The sequence below is a fragment of the Parus major genome, chromosome 1A (genome assembly GCF_001522545.3).
Source record: "Parus major isolate Abel chromosome 1A, Parus_major1.1, whole genome shotgun sequence".
Taxonomy (NCBI): Eukaryota; Metazoa; Chordata; class Aves; order Passeriformes; family Paridae; genus Parus; species Parus major.
This window is the reverse complement of record NC_031773.1, coordinates 56347974-56368577: the sequence shown is the minus strand read 5'-3', so window position 1 is coordinate 56368577 and position 20604 is coordinate 56347974. Positions and strand designations below refer to the sequence as shown.

Sequence of the window (20604 nt, the reverse complement as noted above, 5' to 3'; positions counted from 1 at the left end):
TTCTTCCAGGCACCCAGCTTCTGCCCAGTGCCTGTGTGCTCTGCGTGTGTGTGGTCTTAACAGCAAGGACACACAGCAGCACAGAGGCTGAAAGCACACTCTTATTTTTCTTACCTGTTTGCAGCTGAGCTCTGAGACATTTCACCAGCTTGATACACTCAGCTGTGAATGAAGGCTCTTGTGCAGCCTTGCAGAATGCTGGTGGCACGGCACACCAAGGATGTTGGTGCAGCCTGCAGTTAATTCAAAGCTCTCTAGCTTTTACCAGCCCTACGGTGTATGCATTGTTCTGTTTTCATTTCATATACACAGTAAAGAATCTGTTTGAAGGCAGTAGAAAGCTTTGAAAGAAAGATCAGCACTCTTTTTTCTTTCATGTGTATTTGGTTTCAGATTCCAGTTGCTCTGTTTAACGGATGTGCCTCTCATGATGACTGCTCAGTCTGTGGCAGAGGACTGTGCCACATGCAGTTGGGATGCAGTGCCCCTGGTATAGGATATTCTCCTGCAAGAGGAAAGACTAAAGTCTTTCAGTTGGAATAGGAAGCTTTCTAAGGCAAATTGCAATTGCCAAAAATGCATTTGATTATTTTGTATTTTTAAAGGGAGTTGTTAATAGCCTTGCAGAATTGTTTCAAATGTTGAGTATTTCCAAAGTCTTGGTCCTTTGTTATACTTCACACCTGGGAAAATAAGTCCTTTTTCAGCAAGTCAAACAGTGAATGGAAATAGGTAGCTAAACTTACCATGCCAACCTTCTTCCAGTTCTTGGCAATGCTGGGCAAAAACCCTTCAGCTTTGTCTAGAAAAAGGTTTCATGGCTTTCTCTTGACTAGTGAGCTTTCAGTAAGTGGAGTTAGGGGATAATTCTGCCAACACGTAATGCATGTTTCATTGCTGCCAGATAAAATATGCATCCTGTGCTGTGCCTTCCCAGAGGCTGCATGGAGGAAATTAACATGATCACCATGGCACTGGTGCTCCTGTGAAATCATCAAAACCTATATCCTCTTTTGCATGTACTAAATGAGTCCTTGGGGGAAAAAAATGAAGTTACGGCGTGACAAATACTTTGTTCTTAAAAGTATAATCCCACCATTTGAGCTATTTGCTTACTGCAGGCAGCAGAAGAAGCAGAAGTCTGGCTAAAGGCTATCTCTAGAAGGAGGAATAAAACTGAGTCAGCAGGCATTAGCCTGTTTGGGAGATGGCTCCCTGGCTGCTTTACCCAGTGGCTTGTTTAGTCTTGTTCTGCTACGCATTAGCAGCTTTCAGCAATGTGCAGTGATTAGTGCTCTGTGTCTTTCCTCGCTGCTCCTCTGTGTATCCTGGGGCTAGGATTAGGTTACAGCCCTGAAATGGCATGGTTGTCTGCATTGACTGAGAGCTGAATAGTAAGGGCAGAGTTTTGTTGATAGACTTAAAATGTCCTCTGTGTTTCCCTTCTCTGGAGGAGGAATGACATTATTTTCATTTGTAGTCTTTCTGTTTCTGATCTAAACATGTGGTGTCCAATTTCCTTCCCTGGCAGGTGACCTGGAAAATGAGGAATGGTGTCTGGCTACAGAGTTTACTCCAGCTTCAATAAAGACTGAGCCAGGGCTGTGTGAGATATCAGGCCTTGCTCCCTCAGTCAGTCTCACCGTCACAGCCACGTCGCTGGAGGGGGAACAGCCTGAACTACAGACAGATGTCCTGGTACTGCAGACTCTCTGTTCTCTCTGCACAGTTAGCTGCAGCTTCTCCTAAGGCTGCACACCAGTGTACCCTCCTTGGTGCCAGAGCTTGGCGGTTCAGGGTGCACACTGCAGTCTGCTTTAATGGTTTTTAATGGTTGCTGGTGTCCCACTATTGCTGTAAGAGCTTGTGTTTCAAAACACTTGTCTGCATCTTTAGCTCTTAATGGCTGGATATACAACTTCGTCTTTTGTGCTAGCTTGGGGCTCTTGGGTATGTAGAAATATTTGAATAGTTTCTAATGAGCCAGTTGCACCTGAACTGACTAATCCACTTGCTCTATCAAGCCTGTGACAAGCTGAGTGTCTGTCATAAGAATTTGCTCTAATGCTGCTGTGCCTTCCCCTAAGCAGAACAAGACTCCTTGTTTGGATTGATTGGAGAGTTTCCCTGTTTGCCTGCAAAGTTACTTTTGCCAGATATGTGAAGCTTTGACATTTCAAGCTGCTGCCACTTTGAGACCAAGCAGCCTCACAAGGAGCTTTGTGGTGCTTTTCTGACCACAGCTGGAGCAGCCAGTGGGCATTCTAAAGAGCTTAGTTTGGTTGGTGCTTGGGTTAAGGAGAATGAACTGCAGCAGCTGGTGGCTCACCAGGGTCCCCAGCCAGTAGAGGAAGAAGCATAGCTGTTGTCAGCCCCCAGGATGCAATGTCAGTCCAGGCTGGAGGGAGTTGATATATGCTGAAAATAAATGTTTCCACTTGGATGTGGATCAGAAATTTGTGCAACAGAAATTATTTAATGAGAAACTGAAAAAAGCTAAGCACAAGTTTCCCATAATTATCTCCTAGCTTGAGTGTGCTGTTCCCAGGACGTAGTCCTGCTGTAGCTTGGGATGCTGTGGTGTGCAGAGTGGTGGGACTTGCTGGTGGCTCATTGCTGTTGCATGGATTGATGACATGGGCTGCTGGGAGAGATTTTGGCTGCAGGTAACCCGCTGGTGTGCCAGACTGGCTTCCTCAGGCCTAGGACCGTAGCACACAGACAGGCTCTGGGCAACAGCCCTGTCAGTGGGGCAAGCCAGGTGTCTTCCAAACTTCATTCAGCAGTGACTGTCTCTTTTCCTGCTCCCCAGCACTGTGAAAAGGACTTGGGTCCCAAAACCTGGTGCTCAGTGACTGGCACCTTGCTCTTGTGCCAGATGACAATGGCCTTTAACAGGCTCTCCCTGACTCCCAGGGGTGTTTCTGTCCTTGCTCAAACAGACCGTGCAGTCCAGCACATCCTAGCAGCAGCTCTGTTGCTAAGAGAAGTAATTTGAGTGGGTTACATGTTAGCTTTCAGTCTGAAATGTCATCTCTGAGGAGTAATCTTTTATTTTAGCTAAATATAGTAGTAAGAAAAGCCATAGTGGGAGTAGTCAGGGCAGTATTCTCTGTAGCCTGGTTTAGCAGACTGTGCAAAGCAGTTAAAACTTTGCCTTTGGCAGAGCAGGGGGAGAGGAAACCTCTCCATTTATGGAGAAGTAATCCTTGTGTCCTTCTATTAGGATTTTTAAGGTGTGTACCCCAGGTTTTCATGCTTGTTTTAATTTCTCTTTTATAGATCAAACCACTGACCCAGAAAGTTCTTCCAGAGATTAAATTGGAGCCCCATGAAGTGGATCAGTTCCTGAACCTCTCTTCTAAGGAAGGTCTGTTAAGTACCAAATGAAAATGTAGGGGTAGATGTCCAGAAAATACAGTAAATGTACTTCACCCTGATTAAATATTTGGATTTCTCCTTCATCATGCTAGTTTTTAGGCTGAAGCTGTTGTTTTATAGGGATTCAACTAAGGCTGTTGATCTGGCTACTGAAGATCCAGAGTCTCTCTGAGTCTTTATGTGAGGTTTTTCTTTCTTCCTTTCTTTTTCCCCTCACTTTTTCATCACAAAGAAAATGATCCCTTTTTCTCTGCAGGGTATTAATAATTGTACCTAAGGGAGCTTGAATTATTCAAGTGCAGGATTATTTAGGATAGAAAAGAAATCAATATAAGGAGACTTAGTTAAGATATAAGAAACTTTTCTCTTAATCTCTGATGCAAAAGCAGGATGTGAGTTTATATGAAGATGAAAGTTAGGTGAACCTGTTTGTAGTATATCATTTTAAGAACAATCATTATCTCTTTATACTACTCTCTAATGTGGAAGGAGGAGCAAAGATCCCATCCCTGAAAGCTAAATGCAATTAAAGCCAAGAAAACTTTGGAAGAGCCAAATATTTGTTGTGAAATCTGAGCAGATAACTGCATTTCAGTTAGAAACACTTGATATTCTGTGAGTGAATTAATTTCTGTGGGTAAGTAGTACTGTTCTAGGGAGAGAAGCAAATGATGTAGCAGGTGGATAAAGGGAAGGCTGTATCTCAACTCACGTGTAGATTTGTTTGTTCACTTTGTGGGATTAGGGGCTTTCTGTTTTTCAAACATGTTTCTTCTTCTGACAACTGCAAGAGCTAACGTGAGAAAAAAAGAGTATTATAGATTTCTTTTTTATTACTATTTTTCTTCCATCCTCCCTCACCACCCATTTGATTTTTTCAACTCAAATTTACTAAGCATAACAGAAGTGGAAGGTGGCAGATTAGCCCTGTATCTTCCTACTTCAAAATCCAATTTCTGTAAATTTAGCTCAGAGAAAAAGAGACTTAGTTATGGCTGGTTTGAGTATCTGCTAAATTGTCCATTTAATAATAAGAGTAGGTGAGACATGTCCTGTTGCTCTCGGTCCAGACCCATTTCATCACAAGCAGTGCTTTGACAGCCCTAGAGCAGGTTCTTTTTTCTGCAGTTGAGGTTGTTGGATAGACAGTGTGAGAGAGGTTCCTGTGGTGGCTGCCTGTGCTGCTCCAGCTCCATCAGTGCATTGAAGCCTTTGCTGTCACTAGGTTGTCAGTCACTTCTCAGCTCTGCCAAATCATGTCCTTAGGAGGCCTTCCTCTTCTTCCTGATCATGTAACTCCTTGGATGTCATCCCTTCCCTTGCAAATACTGGCAAATTCTTTAATCCACGGCAAAGTTAGGAAATACTATTGTTTTTGGAGAGAAAGTATGCTGGCTCAGAGTCCCTCTGTTAATGTGGTTTCCCAGGAACAGGGAGCTTGTACTTTACATTATACATGAACCTCAAAGCATTTGAAGAAGGAGCTGAAGTGTAGGTAGAAGTGACTGGAGCATATGCACAGAGCCCTGTTTTGTCTGTCAAACCTAAAGATAGCTGCTGCATTTCATTCCTTCTTTGGAGACCTGCATGCTCCCAACCTCTTCCAAGTTGCCACTTTTGCTTGATCCATTTTTTCGCAGACACTCCGAGTCTTGGCAACTGTGTGGTGGTGGCGGCGGCTGTAGTGGCAATTTAAATCGACACCCTAAACCCCTGTGTTACTTTCTGTCTCTCGTGCCATTTAGCAGTGGATCCCCTGCATTTGCCTCCCACCCCTCCGAGCAGCCATGGCAGTGACTCTGAAGGAGGGCAGAGCCCAGCTCGATCACTCCCTCCTTCCAGCCCAGTCCAGCTCCAGGCCACAGCTAAGGTTGCGTCACGCACAGCTTCAGTGCTCTCCAATTCCCCTCTCCTGACTGCACCACATGTAAGTTGAGCTGGCTTTCTCCACCATTTATCTCTGTGGGTTGTTTTTTGGTTGGTTGGTGGGGTTTTTGTTTTTTCGGTTTTTTTAAACTTTTTTAATTACTGGTTTTGACAGAGATTTGCTAACTTTCTGTTATTGTTTCGATGAATCCATCTCTGGTCAAAACTGCAGATCCAGTAATTCTCGCTCACTGGTCTGTTCTGTTCCCACAGGGAACAGCATGTGCCTCTCCTTTAAGCTGAGACAGAGTTCACTGGTGTTATCAGGTTTATCCCATCATGGACTGTGTTTTGCCCTGGGGCCCAGCCCTGCTGGGTTGACCTGTCTTGGGTAGATCTGCATCTGTCCTCTTGTGCTGTCATTAGCAGGTGGTGATCTTCAGGGAGGGATTTTCAGTAGTGTTCCTCACATGTCTCTTTCCCTGTGAGAGCCAAAGGCAGTTTTACTGTTGGCTTCAGTGTGTACAGAGCTGGGCCAAGAACAACTGTTTAGAGGGAATCCTGTCCCAAAGTTTGGAACTCTGAATGGAAGTTAGCTGAAAGGTTTTCCACACACTCCCATTTGCAGGAGCCTGTTCTGGTCCTCTCCGAAGTGGGAGACCTGCTGCCTCTCCTCCCTAACAACCTTTTCTTCTAGGACTATGCACTTACTATTTTCTTTTATTTCATTTCTATGACCCTCGAAGAAATTACAGGGGACTGGCCCCCTCATCCTGACAGAGGAAGAGAAGAGGACGTTGATTGCAGAGGGTTACCCAATCCCTACCAAACTGCCCCTGACAAAAGCAGAGGAGAAAGTTCTAAAGAAAATCCGCAGGAAAATAAAAAACAAGGTAAATGTTAGCTAGCTTTGCTGGGTAGTTCCTACTTGTCCTTCATTTTAAAAAATGCTGCAGAATTCTGCAGTAATGGTCTGTGGTACTGTTGAATGCTCTAAGTTGTCTTTTAACAAAGTGCTTTTCTTTGTTCCTAAACACATCCATCAAATTGTCTGTCAGTGTGAGTGTGCCTCGGAGTAGGTATTTACCTGACCCCTTTAACAATAGAGTATTTAGCATGCAGGGTATCAAGTTGCTGTGGCTTGGCTCCGTTTAAAAATCAGTACAATCCTACCCTTATGGTAGGCAAGGAGTTCTGTATTTGCTTGGTGAGGAAGGTGTTCTTTTCTGTTTCCTGTTTTAAAATATGATGTGTATTTCAGTGCACCAGTCTTCTGATCATTGAATTCACTGAATACATTGTACAGTTGGTACCAAAGATGTCAAATGCCCTACAAGTCCTTTTCTTTTTTTTTTTTTTTTTTCCCTTCTGACATGGGGATAGGGAAGAATGAAATTTTTTTCAGGCCTGGCCAGCTCACTTGTTTTAGAGGATTTTACCACATCTTTGGTGGTTACTATATTCTGCTAATAATCTGCTAATGGTTTTGCAGATAGAGGTGTAAATTTGGACACATTAAATTGAAATTGGTTTTGCAGATAGAAGTGTAAATTTGGACACATTAAATTGAAATTTGGTCTAGTAATGTATTTTTTCTAAATTTTCTGAAGTGATCTTGTGCTTTTCATGTACTACTTACATAGAATCAGAGTCATTTATATTGAGGAGAAATCTGGAGGTCCTTTGGTCAAAGCCCTGGCCTGGAAGGCAGGGTCAGCTTAAAGTAGGTTGCTCAGGGTCTTGTCCAGTCCTGTTATACTGCCCCAAAGGGTGATGAGTCCCCTGTATCTCTGGGCACTGTGTTCCCATTTTAGGCCACTCTTGTGGTAAAAACAAATAAATAGAATCCCTAATATGTAATTGGAATTTCCTTTGCTGCAGCTTGTATTTGATGCCTCTTGCCATTTTGCTGTGTGCCTCTGAGAGCTCAGACATCATCTTTGTTGCATGAGATAGCTGAAGACAGCAATAGGATTCCCTCCTTGGCTTTCTCTTCTTCAGTCTGAACAAGCCCAGCTTTTTCTGCCTTTCCTGAAATGTCATGTGCTCTGGCATGCTTATTATAGCAGAGATCTGCCTCTGGGTCTGCTTCTGTACATCCAGAGGATTTATTTCTGAGCCATGGACTGCACTGCTGTACTCAGCTGTGGCTTTGAGCCACTGAACAGAGTGGGAAGAGCCACTCCTGGACCTGCTAGCTACAGTCTCATTGATGCAGACCCACACTTGGTTGGCTGCTTTTCCAACAGGGGCACACTGCTGACAGATGTTTGACTTGTTCATCAGGACCCCATGTCCTTGTCTGCAAAGCTGCTTTCCAGTATATTCATGGGCTTTTCCTCTCCCAGATGCATGACATCGTCCTGGGATCAGCTTTTGGTGTTTGTCCATGGATATTCTCTCCAGATGAATCTGATTTACTTTTTAAGATTAGCAAGGGATGATCTTTTTTGTGTGATTGAAAGGAGGAGCCTTGCTTCAGAATGTGGAAATAGATCAAGTCAGTGCTTTGCTTGCCAGGAATAGAAATGAGAACAAGACAGAGGCTTGAATCTAATAATACTGTGGCTTTTTAGCAGTTTATTAATTTGTCTCTGATGCTTTTGTTTTCTATGCAAATATTTGGTGTTTTCCCTCCTTTTTCCTTAGATCTCTGCCCAGGAAAGTAGAAGAAAAAAGAAAGAATACATGGACAGTCTGGAAAAAAAGTAAGCCAGCCCCCTTCCTGTTTCAAGCAGGCCAATAGCACTAGTTTGTGGGACTGGGAAGTGATCCAGCTGTGGCTGCTGGGACAGTTCCATGCACAGAGTGCCAGCTGCCATCTCGTGGCAGTGACTGAGAAAAGGCTTTGCTCCTCTTGTCGGGGTCAGGACTGTGCCTGCCTGCAGCAGGTCGTTAACAAACACTTCTCACCTTAAATTAGGCAAGACCCAGCTGTATTGGCCTTCGCCTCAGGCAGCTGTGTTGGCCTAGAGGACAGGCAGTGTTCAGGGAAAGATGGATCCAGAGTGAGTATATTCTGTCTTCTAGCGCAGATGAAAACAGAAATAGGAAGTGGGTGAGTCAGGACTGCCTGGGAAAATAAGCAGGACTCGGGAAAATAGCATGTGACCCATCAACTTCCCTTAGCAAGCAGGAGCCAAACCCCCAGTTAGTGATTTATATCCCAAATTAATCTTTCTTCCAGGAGATGAATATTCTAGTATTACTCTTATGCAATTCACCAGATGGTTCTGTTAAAACCCTTGTACCATCTTTGGTTATATCCCTGATGTAATTTCCATTTTTTTCTTGTCTCTTTATAGCTCTGTCTCGCTTCCTCAGAGTTACTCTTGTGAAATTCCACCTCATGCATACCAGATATCAAGGCTATTTCCTTTTCCCATTTTAATTCTTGAAGCTGTTCAGGATGGTCCTGTTTGTCTTCTTAGGAGTCACATATTTTACTTGGTCCTCTTACATCTTGTATGACAATCTCCTTTAGTTTGGGGATTTCCAGGGATGGTTTGGAAATGGGTAGTATCTTGGGACAGTCTTGAGCACTGTCTTTAATCTTGTGGGTTATTAACCCTCATAAACCTGAAATTTGAGCCTCTGATTTCAGAAGCGTGGCATTTGCCAAACAGCTAATGCAACTTTTGCTATGTGTTTCACACTATGAAGTGTGATCAAATATTACAACTGAAGTTCATTGGTGTAATGTTTCCTTAAATGTAGGCAAGATCACAGAGCTCTCAGTGAAAGCAAGTTTGGCTTGTTTTACAATCACTTGAATAAATAACTGATGTTTTTATATTTCTCTCACTGTGCTGTCTCCAGAGTTGAGACCTGCTCAAATGAAAACAGTGAGCTGCGTAAGAAGGTTGAGGTCCTGGAGAACACTAACAGGTAAGGTATGAAGATCATCAAACAGCACTTGGCAGCAGGCTATTACCATGAAAAGTGAAGATCTGGAGGTTAAGAGATGAATTGAAATGTGAGCAGTAGCTGTGTCTGATGGGGTTCAAGTCAGAGAAAGAAGTGGAAGCCGAGTTATTGTGACTGCAGTGGGATGTAAAGCATGGAGGTTTTGATGTCATGTCTTAAACTGCCTCCCCACCTGTGGTGTGCTTGAGAAACCTTTTAGCACTCTTTTCTGAGTTTTTCCACTGCTCAGGGGAATGTAATTAGTTATACGAAACAAAAAACCACTACAGTCCAGCTCTCCTAATTGCCTTTATTTAGTGAAATTTTGCCAGGAAGCCTTAACCTGAGACATGACCCTTAGAGAAATGACAGTGCTGAAACTCACGAGTCATTATTAGTTCCTTATGCACTACTAGATGTCGTTGCAATTATTGTGCACCCTTCTAACTATCTCACACCTCAGAATTTCCTTCACTTGTAGGGGAAAATCACCCTCTTCCTTCTTCATTTCTGAAGAAATGGGTGACTCAGTGGCTTTTTTAAAGGACACATGGCAGAAAATGTTGAATAACTAAGCTTTTAATTGGATGTTAGCTTGAGAGTGTGCAGTGTCAATTCTGGTTTATGTTCAGTGTGGCAAATTCCAGTGAGTAGATACTAGATGAGCCCACTCCTGCCACTTTGCAGTTAGAGGCGTTTGCAGTGGTGTTTGAATGTTATGGAGGAACATGATGGTGACACTGAAGTGTGGGAGGAGGCTGGGTTTTGAAGATAAGACCCACAATCATGGAAAATGGCCCTAGAGCTGATCTGGCAGCCAGTGCATTGCTAATTGAGTGGCATGTGTTGTTTCTAATCTCTGGTTCCAATCTCTAATTTCATGAAGCCAGACCCTGTAGTACTGTGACTTGCTGGAGAGTGTCTCCCACACACTGCTCATGCAAAAAGGCATCTGCTGCTTGCTTGAAGAGAGCCAAGCCATTTCTGTGCCTCTTATATCGTCCTCCAGGGCTTAACATAAAAGAACCAGGAACTGTTCTGTAGCTGTGGAGTAGGGATGTCTCACCCAGAATGTGTCCCAGAAGGTACTGAAGCCAACTTCTCTTAAGAAAAGGTTCAGCTGTAGATTATCCCTTTGGGGACAACATGTTGTCAACCCTGGAGTTGTTCTCCCCTGTTAAGATAAATTTTGCCAGCTGCTTTCATCTCTGAGCTGTTGAGGGTGCACTCATGAGAACAGCTTTGTTGGTGTTGTCCATCCTTTCAGAAAGGACCTTTAGCATCTTAACTATTATTTGATTATCTTAATTCTTTCATACTAAATGCTCTAAAATATTTTAATTCAAAGGTAGGTGATATTATCTCCAAATCCTTCATACTTTGGCCGTGTGGGATGAGTTGCATTGTTTTCTTCCCTCTGCAGTAGCATTGATATTGCTCTGTAATCTCATGCAGAGAAGCAGATGTTCGTCCTTCTGCACAGAAATTCTTGTAATTCATGGCAGTGCTGTTTTGGCTATTTAGATATCAGCTGTGTCTAAAATCTGCTATGGCTTACATGTGAAGTACTGAGAAATTTCTTAAAGTGCCTGCTTTCATCAAACATCAGTTTTGTAACATATCATATTGTAGAGTTTTCCACCTTATATCCAAAAAGATGCTTTTCCTATTTACTGTATAATTGTGCAGCTTGTACAAAGAGAATAGTTCCAGGCCCTGGTTTAATGTACATTATCCACATCCAGTGAATTCAACTTGTCTCATTTTTTCACTGGTATTTGCACAGAGCCTTGGCACGACATCCATAAACTGTTCACATGTTTCAGAACTTGTCTTCACAGCATCCTATAGCTGGAACTTTCATTTCCTACATACAGTCAGGAATCTAAGTTCAGAGCAGTGGTGGTCAAAATTATTTAGTGTCAGTTTGGTGTGTCAGATGCCCGAATTTATATGTTTAGGACTTTATTTCTCAATGTACCTAGCACAGTTATGCACACATGTATCTTATTTAATATGCCCAAAGCAGAGCCCTAGTTGACTTCAGCTGTAACTTTGAGTGCTCATTTCAGTAAAAAAATGAAGACATTACTGAACATATCTAAAATTAGATCTACAAACATCAGAGCTGTTCTCCCATTGTGAAAGATTGTGAGAGTGGAAGATTACAGAAAAATAAGAGCTATGATTACATGTTAAAACGACGCATTCAAGTGTAGATGTAGAGAGAGTTGGATTTTTACCTTGTTGAAAAATTGGGCTATAGCTGCTTACCTAAAAGTTGATGAGCATGTATTGCTGTCAGTCAGTATCATGTTTGTGTAGTCTAACTGGATTGAGAGGAACTGAAGGGCAATTTCCAAAGCATGCAGCTATTGAATAGCATTTTCCTTTCAGTATATGCAATCAGATTTTAAGAGCATGTTAAACTCTATACAGAAAAAGTTAGCATAGATACATACCTAAGACTTCAGGGGAACCCTGCTTGCATTTCAAAATCTGTCTCCAAACCATGCAAACACTAGAATTTTTTTTCTGATAAAAGTGTTCCTTCACTACTCTCGGTAACGTGAAAAAATAGAGAAGATTCTTCTTGAAAGCAAGCCTTAGCCTGAAAATCTGAGTCTGAAAAGATGTAATGTCAAAGGTGCAAGTGTGGTCATTGCATCCACGAGCATCTCCCTAGGCATTCACACATCTTGAAAGACAAGGCAGGAGGCTGGGGATCAAGATGCTAGAGTTTTTAATTCTCATTACTGAGTGGGTGAGTGCAGCATTTTTGTCAGCTTTAGTGTTAGAACACTAGCATATGTTACCTCTCCTAATTCGTGTGACTCAATCCCTTAAAAGAAACCCATCCAAGTCCCTTCCTAGGCAGTTTTCTCAAAACTAAGGAAGCATATTATTACATGCTTATCTGTTTTGTCTTATAACCACAAGTGAGCCTTGGTTTGAGTAGCATCTAAACATGTGGGAGAACTGCTCTCTTAGAAAGCAAAGGGTGTGAGAAGAAGCTGGCTCTGGGTAGTGAACTGATTTATCCCAGTCACCAAGAAGGCTTGACCCACTCACATTTTGGCACTGAGACCAAAGGCAGAAACTGCCAGTGATCCAGAGGGTTGCAAACATTCTCTGACACCAGCATTGTCTACCTGGGAGCCAGCTCTGTTTGGGCTTAAAGACAAGTTTGAAACATCTGATTCTGGGTGTGATGTGTTGAGAAGTGATTTTGCTTCTCACTTTTGTTGAGTCTGTATTTGTGAGTATCTGATGATCACTTTTCCTGGAGAAATGATAGGCCTAGGATCCGGTGCATGTGTGTTTGAGAGTGTCACACATGGACAATGAATGCAAGTGGCTGCCAGAGTTACTCCCATGGAATAACAGTAGCCAGCTGTCTAGATCTGCACTAACAAGCACCTTAAAGGCAATGCCTTGTAAATAAAAATGGGATATCCTTCCATTTCTCCAGCTCCCAGTTATCTAAAGAGCAAGTTGCACATCAGTCTGACCCACCAAGGGTTTATTAGCGCCAAAGCTTCCAGACTTCACTGATTTGCCTGGCTGTTCTTTCATTTGAGACTGGTAAAGTCATTTTACCCAATAATTTTCAAGAAGTAAAGAATCTAGTTTAAGTTGCAGTGAGATATCTTGCACTTAATTTCAGGCCACAATGACAATATTTGACAAACCTTGGCAGCCCTGAGTAGCTCCTTAATTTCAGACCAGCAGGACATTTGTTTTCATGCTGCAATACCTTTCATGAAAAATTGATGAAGATTTTATTTGTAATTTAAATGAGGGAAAATTGTGGATTTAAATGGTCTTTTAGTTAAAACCTTAGTTTGGGATTTGTTCCCTTTCCTACAAATGGGATGGGCAGAGAAGAAATCTCTGTGTAGAGTTACAGAATAATTTTTCTCTCTCCTTATCAGAATTAGGTTTTGTTCCTCACACAATAGGAGCAATCCTCTAGAAACTTTTGACTAAGTGTTTGGTGTCCACTAGAAGATGTCTTGTTTGTTTGTTTGTTCTTTTGTTTGTTTGAATCTATGTTGGATTTTAAACAGAAATACTGACTTGAGGAAGTCTCCCAGGTGCTTCTGTAGTGACAAGTTTTCTCTCCTTAATTAAAGTATCTCTGCAAGCAGAAGGGAAGGCTTGATTTGGTCCATACTTTTGTAGTGAAAAGGCCTCTTCTGAAGATGAATATATGTGAATGTGCACCAGAACCAAGACATCACAGAGCAAGTTTACTGGCATTATGTGTAGGGAAGTGCAGGAATCTTCAGTCACTTTACAGCTTTCCTGTGAGGTGCTTCCATTGGCAGGGAAAAGCGTGAAAGCATGCTCACACCTCCTACGGAATTGACCCTCTAATTGAATATCCCTAGGAAATGTGTCAGACACAGTGAAAATAATCCCTGTGGGTACAAACCCCCTTAGCATGCTGTCTTGGGATTGCATTTTCGCCTGTTAGGACTTAGCCATAGGCAGTGCATGCCACTGAAAGCATTTGTGGCCTTTGTACTGCTATTTAGAGGGAGCATCATAGTTCAGGAAAGTCCCTGTTCTGCAGGGCAGAGATCTGCTCCTTTTGCCTCTCCTGGTCCAGATCACCCAAGCAGCTGTCCAGTCACAAGCTTTTGCATGGGAATCTTTTGACCTCAGAATCTTCCACCATTCCAGATTCAAAGAGAGAGTAAAAGCACCAAGGAGTGTCTCATTTTGGCAGTGGCAGGATAAACTGATGTCATCTGATGAAACTTGTTTCTTGTTCTTGCCTCGGTTCCTGCTCACAGTTTGCAAATGCACCTGTATCCTGTCAGCTCCAAACACGGAGTCCTTGTCTGTTGAGAAGAAAACAGTAGCTCTGCTCAAAGAGATAAACTGCTTGGGGAAGAAAGACATTTTATGTGAAGGTATTTGGTAAATAAGGTGGGGGATGAATCTTCCTCAGAATACCTGCCTAATCGTACTTTTCAAAGAGACTGTTTTGTAATCAGCTCTCTGGGCCCCCTCTGCCCAACAGGTTTTTTAAATTGAGCATGAAAAGGCAGAGATGAGCAAAATGAGGAGAATTGCCTCTTCTCTGTTGATTTCCTCACCAGCCATTAGCTGTTTTCTCACTGACGCCTCCACAAAAAGTGGCAAGAATGATCAGCATTTCAAGGCTGCTGCTGCTGCCAGCCCCCGAGCTGAGGAGGAGGAGGAGGAGAGCTCCTTCCTCCTCACTCTGCAGAGCTGTTCTGCATCGAGCTCAGTGAGTCAGGCCTGAAATGGGGGAAGGATTTAGCCTTCCAAAATAGCACAGAAAGTTCAGGGTTGAAAGGGCATTGCTGTCTAACACAAGCAGGTGGCACATGGTGGGAATACTGTGGGCAGTGTGTTCTGTGGCAGGAAACGATGTGCACAAGTCTGGTGAAGCCCATGCCATGCAGTGGATGTCAGGAGGGGTTGGGGAGAGCTGCCAAAGGGAGCAGGGAATTAGGATGGTCTCATTTATGTGGTGGACACTGTTCATCTCTTCATTTGCCTGTGGTCTCTGTATTACTGAATAAAGGATTGCACTGGGTATATCGCTCTGTTGTTTAAATACTGAGTTGCAGAGTAAGCCATGCCCTCAAGAGCATGCAAGATATCCTTTCTTAACGAGTTGAGAAGGATCTGCTGGCCCAGATAAATCTGTGCTGTGAGAATGCCTTGTGCTCATTTCAGAATGTATTCCTGAAGTCCTTGAATTCATTAAACCCTAATTAGCAATGAGCATTGATGATTAAAAAAAAAAAAAAAATCTATGAAAATAGGCAGACCAGTGTATATTGAGCTGTGGAGGCACCTCTGGATCTGACCTACAATTAGCTTTTAGCCAGTTTGGTCTTAAAATACTCCTTCTATTTTCTCTGACATCCTGACCTTGCTTCTTGCTTTAGCTTTTGACGTAACAGCCTCCAAAACTGTCGTCTGGAGTTTCTATGGGGTATCCTCCACAGCAGATTGTGAAACTTACAGGAGAAGTGAAAAGTAAACTTGGAAACAAACAGAAAATTTAGCATCTTGGTACAAAATTGTTCTACGTTTGTGTTGAGGACAGGCATCTGGGTTGCTCATAGATTGCCCAAAAAACTGCTGTGGAAACCGTGTATCAATCATACTTTGAGATCATTTCCCATTTAAATTACTTGTATTCTGACTGTAGTAATTTATGCTGTAGCAGGAAAAAAAAACCAAAAAACAAACAACCAACCAGTCAGAAAGGCTCTTCTGGTCTGGGACTTGACTCCAGCCACAAGAGAATTGTCATTGTGGTTGGGACCTCTGAATGACACAGTCAGAGTAGCCACTTGAAGCATCTGCAATTTTTGTCAACTCTGCAAGATTTAATAAATAGCATTAAAGTGTTTTATTTATTAAATGAATGTGAGAAGTGAAGGCTGTGCCTTTGTCTGATTTTAAGTCCTCTTTAAAAGTCAGCCAGCATGTGTTCTAAACCAATAAACATCAGGTTTTGGGGAAAAGAAGGTTTTGATAACCAACTGTATAACCATCTAGAGCAGTTGGAGGTTTTGATAACTAACTAAAGCAATTACAACCTCAATTCTGCATCTTTAAAAATAATGGGAAAGCTCCTGCTGAATTCATGACATAGTGTCAGGTTATTTATGCAACTGGTCACTTGCATCTAGAGCAAGTGCCATTTTGTATAGAAACACTGAAAAGACAATTTTTATTTATAAGAACTTAATGAAAGTACTAAAGAAGTAATTGTTCCGAGGGAAAAGCAAAATATCTTGAAATTTCCAGTGCTAGTACATCTAAAAACTATGTAAAATTAAAAACATTCCTTGCTAGTAATTTCAAGGAGAAGACTTTAACTCTCTCTAGCTTATCCTAAACGCTGTATTATTTCCACATGTGGAATTTGAAACAAGAATCTATTTAACCAACAAGCAGGTCAGAGTGTGTGATGCTTGTCTGTTGTCTTTGCTTTCCAGAACTCTTCTGCAGCAGTTGCAGAGACTCCAAGCCGTGGTTGCTGGCAAAGTGTCCCGCTCGTGTAAGGCAGCTAGCACACAAACAGGGACCTGTCTTATGGTGAGTGTTCCTAAGGCTGGGAATTGTAAGGGAATGAGAATCTCTTTCCATTCCTCAAAGGCACATCTCTTTTTCTGCAAAGCCTCTCAATGGCAAATTTGCAGCTTGGGGAACTCCTTTTCATGATTTGACAATTTTGAGGGAGATGAGACTTGTGACTGATGGAGATTAATGATGGTGGGAAGGTACTGAGTTCCGGAGGAGACTGGGCCTGCACTTTTGGTTGGGTACTGCAGTGATAGAAGAAAGAGCAGTGCTCCTCCAAGTTACCCACTTGATTATTCCTGCAGTATTATATGGTGGAAATAGTGTCTAGGGTTGTAAAATGAAAATGAGGGTGACCTTTGAGGTTCGGTGCTTTTGATACCAATAAAAATAAGCTTGCTCAACCAAATCAAAATATGACTGAGGCTGTAAATATGCCTCTGTCCTATTTCAGTAGTAGTAGTCAAGATAAGAAAATGAGTAGACTGAAACATTTCCTTTTCCCTCCTTACACTCAGCTACCAAGTTCCCTTTATATCTAAAGTGCTGTAAATTGATGGAAATCATTTACAAGGCCTAAGCTGTTCTCCCAATCTCACTTTCTCTTGGAAGCAAGACTGGGGCCAGCAGCAGAAATAACCTTGTAAATCCTCAGCAGTATCTGTAGAACACACATGGCAGCTTTATCTGCTTTTCAACTTTGTGAGGAAATAAGGCAGCTGGTCAGAATGGTGCAGACATTGAAAGAGAACCCCAGCATTGAAATGTGCCCTTTAAAACACTGAATGGTTATTGTACAGCTGCCTTTGCTAGGTATGTAGTGATGAGAGTGGCCTCAAATGATTTGTTTTGATATAATATCAGTTCTGATGTGCGCATGTGGGTCAAGTGCACTCACCTCTCCTGCATCCTCCCTTTGCCAGATGGTGGTGCTGTGCTTTGCAGTAGTTTTTGGCAGCTTCTCTCAGAGCTATGGGCCATATCCTTCTGCTACAAAGATGGTGTTGCCCAGGCAGCATTCCTCACCAGAGTCCTACACAGATTCCATTGGTAAGTGACAGCTATTCCAGTCCTGCTCTTTGCTTGGTTGTACTTAAGCACTTGTTTTCCACACCCATTCCTAACCCCTTTCTCAAGCACTTCTTGCAGTTCTGCTCCTTAAATGGCTTTTTTTTAATATGTATATATACCTGTGTTTTTCTAAGAAAGATAACTTTGCAAACTATACTGATGGCAGCAGACTTCATTAAAATGAGCAAAACCTTTTCCCCACTAGCCTGCTTGATACTTCTGTTTAAAGAATTTTTTGCCTCTGTTTGCAGAACTAAAGTTAGTGGTCTGTGAAAGGTAGCAGGGTTTCTTCTTGGTAGCAAATGTTCATACTGTTAAAATGCACAAATTATTTCAGTTGCTGTTCTCTTTGCCAATGTCACCAAAGAGTCCAAAGACTGAGAGGGAAACTGTTAGTATTATGTAACCATAATGGACCAATGTATTATGAAAGTTACTATTTAATTTCATTCTTGTTTTGTGAATAATTTAGAGCTTTTTGATCCCTACCTGGACCATTCCTGCAGTTTCTTTCTTCAGCTATCAAATTGCCAGTTAATCAATATGGAAAGGCCTTTGCAGAGCTTTGGCTCTGCCCTAACAGTTTCCATTTCCTGAAATGACCAGGGCTGTTCTCTGAGCTGTCTGTTGCTCATGTCATTTTGCCTTCTGTCTTTGTATGCAGTGAGGTCAAGGAGTCTACTAATTTATGAAGAGCCTCACCAGCTGGAGGAGCCATCAAGCCCGATCTCCTTTGCAGATCGCAGTGACAGGCAAACAGACACCTCCAAGTTCACAACACTCTCCCTGGAAGCTGTGTCAGGGACACAGCAGGATGATATCATGCAGTTCACAATAGCCAACGAGACAAGGCTAGAAAAATCAGTGCTGCTGGGCCTGCAGCAGCACAGGTGAGTGCAGGGTTGTCACACTGTGTTCTGTGGCACTCTTGTTCATGGCTGAGCCTGGCAGCTCAGCTGTGCTGGGCACTGTGAAGCGTGAGGTAAGAGTTTGGTTTTGATCTGGACAGCCTATAGGCAAAGTCACTGTTGCTCTGGAGAAGTGGTTGCAACAGAATTGTACTAGTACAGCTACCAAACTTGGTCCTTCTGCCAGAAGCCTAACCCCTGTAAGCCTGTTAGTTTGGCTTACCCACTTCTTTAAAGCACTTGTGTGCTTCCCAAAGGAATAAGCTTTTGGCAGTTGTATGGAAGTGTGAGGTTGTGACTCACTGGAATTTCAATGAGGTTAGGGCATGAAGAGCTGGAGTTTCTCATCTTACTAAAGCATTACTGTGGAAAGTTTGCAGGACTCAGTCTCAAGAGACAGACATGTAAAATTATCTGACTATTTAAGTTCCTACACTGAGTTCTCTCACTTTTAGCATAAATGTAAGGGACTTTTTTTGGTGGTGGTGGTGGTTTGTTGGGGTTTTTTTAGGCATAAATGTAAGTTTTGCAGGTCTCTGAAAAGAAAGAAAGTCACTAGTTTAAATATGTGTGCTTCTTTCTGCTGCACCTTTGGTTGCCTGGCACCAAAGAGATGACTACTTCAGTATAATTCGCTATGTTACCAGACTCAGCTAACTGACAATACCTACCTGGTAAATACTGAATGGTTCTTTAGCATTAGCCAAATTAAGCAGGATATGTACTTAGAAAAATTACTATTAGAGTTAACCTTTGGTTTTTTATTCCCTACAGAGTCAACTCGGAACTAGAAGGAAATGAAACACTGAAGATAATTGAAATAGATAGAAGAGTCAATGCCACCTCTTAAAAATAAAAAAAGGCCTTTTTTTCTTGACTTCCCTCTTTCCCGCAAATTTTCAACCAAAGTTCCCCTGACTTGTCATCCTCAGTGAACCAAAGTACAAAAGAGAGGGAGTTCAACTTCTGCCATTGACTGGTGAGGCTGTGACTACAGATGGGATCTCTTGTCTTTTTAACTCCCTTCCTCACATTGCACACAATCCCTGTCTCTGCTTTTATCCCTTTCCTGTCTAACACTGCAGGGGCAGGATTGAATTGTGATGGCAGATGATGCCAGCAGTGTGCTGGTGACTGGTGGGTGTGTGTGCCTGCACAGCCTGGTCTGAGCACAAGGACATTCTGGAGAAGGGTGAATTGTGTGAAACCAATGGGAGCATGTGGGTGATAGGTTTCTTGGGAGAAGGTAATTGAGAGAGAGAGGAGATGCAGCATGATGGTGCTTAGAGTCTCACCACAGCTCCATGCCTACTGGTCTACAGCACTTGAGCCTTTTGGGAGGGTGGAGAGGCACATGTGCAGCCTGCTTCTGTAGGGACAAGAAAGGGCCCTGGCACTGCTGAGTTCACAGCACAGGCAGGAGAGGGCTGGTCCATGATGCTGCTGAATTGTCCTCCCCTAGCTCTTCCTCTTCTCCCCTCCAGTCTCTTCATCATTTAGCATGGTAGGTTTCTCTGTGCATTGGAAGCAGTCCCTTGAGAAATTAAACAAAGATCAGTCACTGTCTTACCACACTCTTTGTGGGAGAATTATGCTAGTTTAACTAAATCTGTTTAGAAAGCAGGTTTTGTTACATTTATGCAATATTTTAGATGGATGGCCTTTAGTCTGCTTAAGCTAATTTATTTAGCTTAAATCAGTTCCTTCCCAACAAACTAAATCAATGTAAGGCTTAAACCAGAAGTGCCTCCTGAGAGGACCATATAGATTTAATTTATTGGCTTCTAGCTGGTTGATGAAAATTCTTGTGTAGACCCAGTCTCAGATCGTCTTGTGTTTTCCTTTTCTTGCCATCTTCCTGTTACTGTTGTAAATAGTATTTATTAGCTTCGAAAAATTCTGTTCAGGCAGTTGCAATGAAGAGAATTGAGCTTTCCTAACCCTGCAAGTGATCTGGGCAAACCCTGAAGTCGGACACATAAACATCACTGAACACCCATTTCCTCCCCTTAATTGTCCTAAAATAAAGCCACGTGTCTTATTTTCCTCTTACCTGCTTTTCCAGAGATGTGATCTGAGACTAACTGCTTTGGGCACAGATAGGCCCAGCTCATGGCTAGAGGTGGTGGGGTACTGTATTAACTGTGTGGCAGGGCAGCCTCTGCTCTGGGCAGCTGATTATGTTATGTAGGCAGGAGACCTGGCAAAGGAGGAATGGGATGAGCACGTGGGGAGGTGAAGTGACTGGCCCAGGCTCATTGAGAAAGCCAAGAGCAGCATTCTGGTCTGATCCCAGTCCAGTACTGTTCTCCATGCTTTGTTTCCTTATCCCGTGCTGTTGTTGTCTTCAAGTGTCCTCTCTCTCTCTCTCTCTCTCTCTCTCTCTCTCTCT

At 42.6% G+C, this 20604-nt stretch overlaps 1 protein-coding gene across 2 annotated transcripts in view; it reads left to right on the top strand.

Annotated features, from left to right (window-relative positions):
* Window positions 1–20262, top strand: part of CREB3L2 (cAMP responsive element binding protein 3 like 2) — a 68876-nt gene extending 48614 nt beyond the window's left edge. The window contains exons 3-12 of one of the 2 annotated variants that reach the window (XM_015628665.2): window positions 1532–1698; window positions 3283–3370; window positions 5130–5308; window positions 5994–6140; window positions 7897–7955; window positions 9067–9135; window positions 16149–16248; window positions 17157–17283; window positions 17969–18194; window positions 18987–20262. In XM_015628665.2, coding sequence (XP_015484151.1) covers window positions 1532–1698; window positions 3283–3370; window positions 5130–5308; window positions 5994–6140; window positions 7897–7955; window positions 9067–9135; window positions 16149–16248; window positions 17157–17283; window positions 17969–18194; window positions 18987–19062 — 1238 coding nt within the window. In that variant the 3' untranslated portion in view covers window positions 19063–20262. Of the gene's footprint in view, window positions 1–1531; window positions 1699–3282; window positions 3371–5126; window positions 5309–5993; window positions 6141–7896; window positions 7956–9066; window positions 9136–16148; window positions 16249–17156; window positions 17284–17968; window positions 18195–18986 lie in introns of both variants that reach the window. The other variant, XM_015628664.2, reaches the window with a different exon arrangement.
* The last annotated feature ends 342 nt before the right edge of the window (window positions 20263–20604 follow it).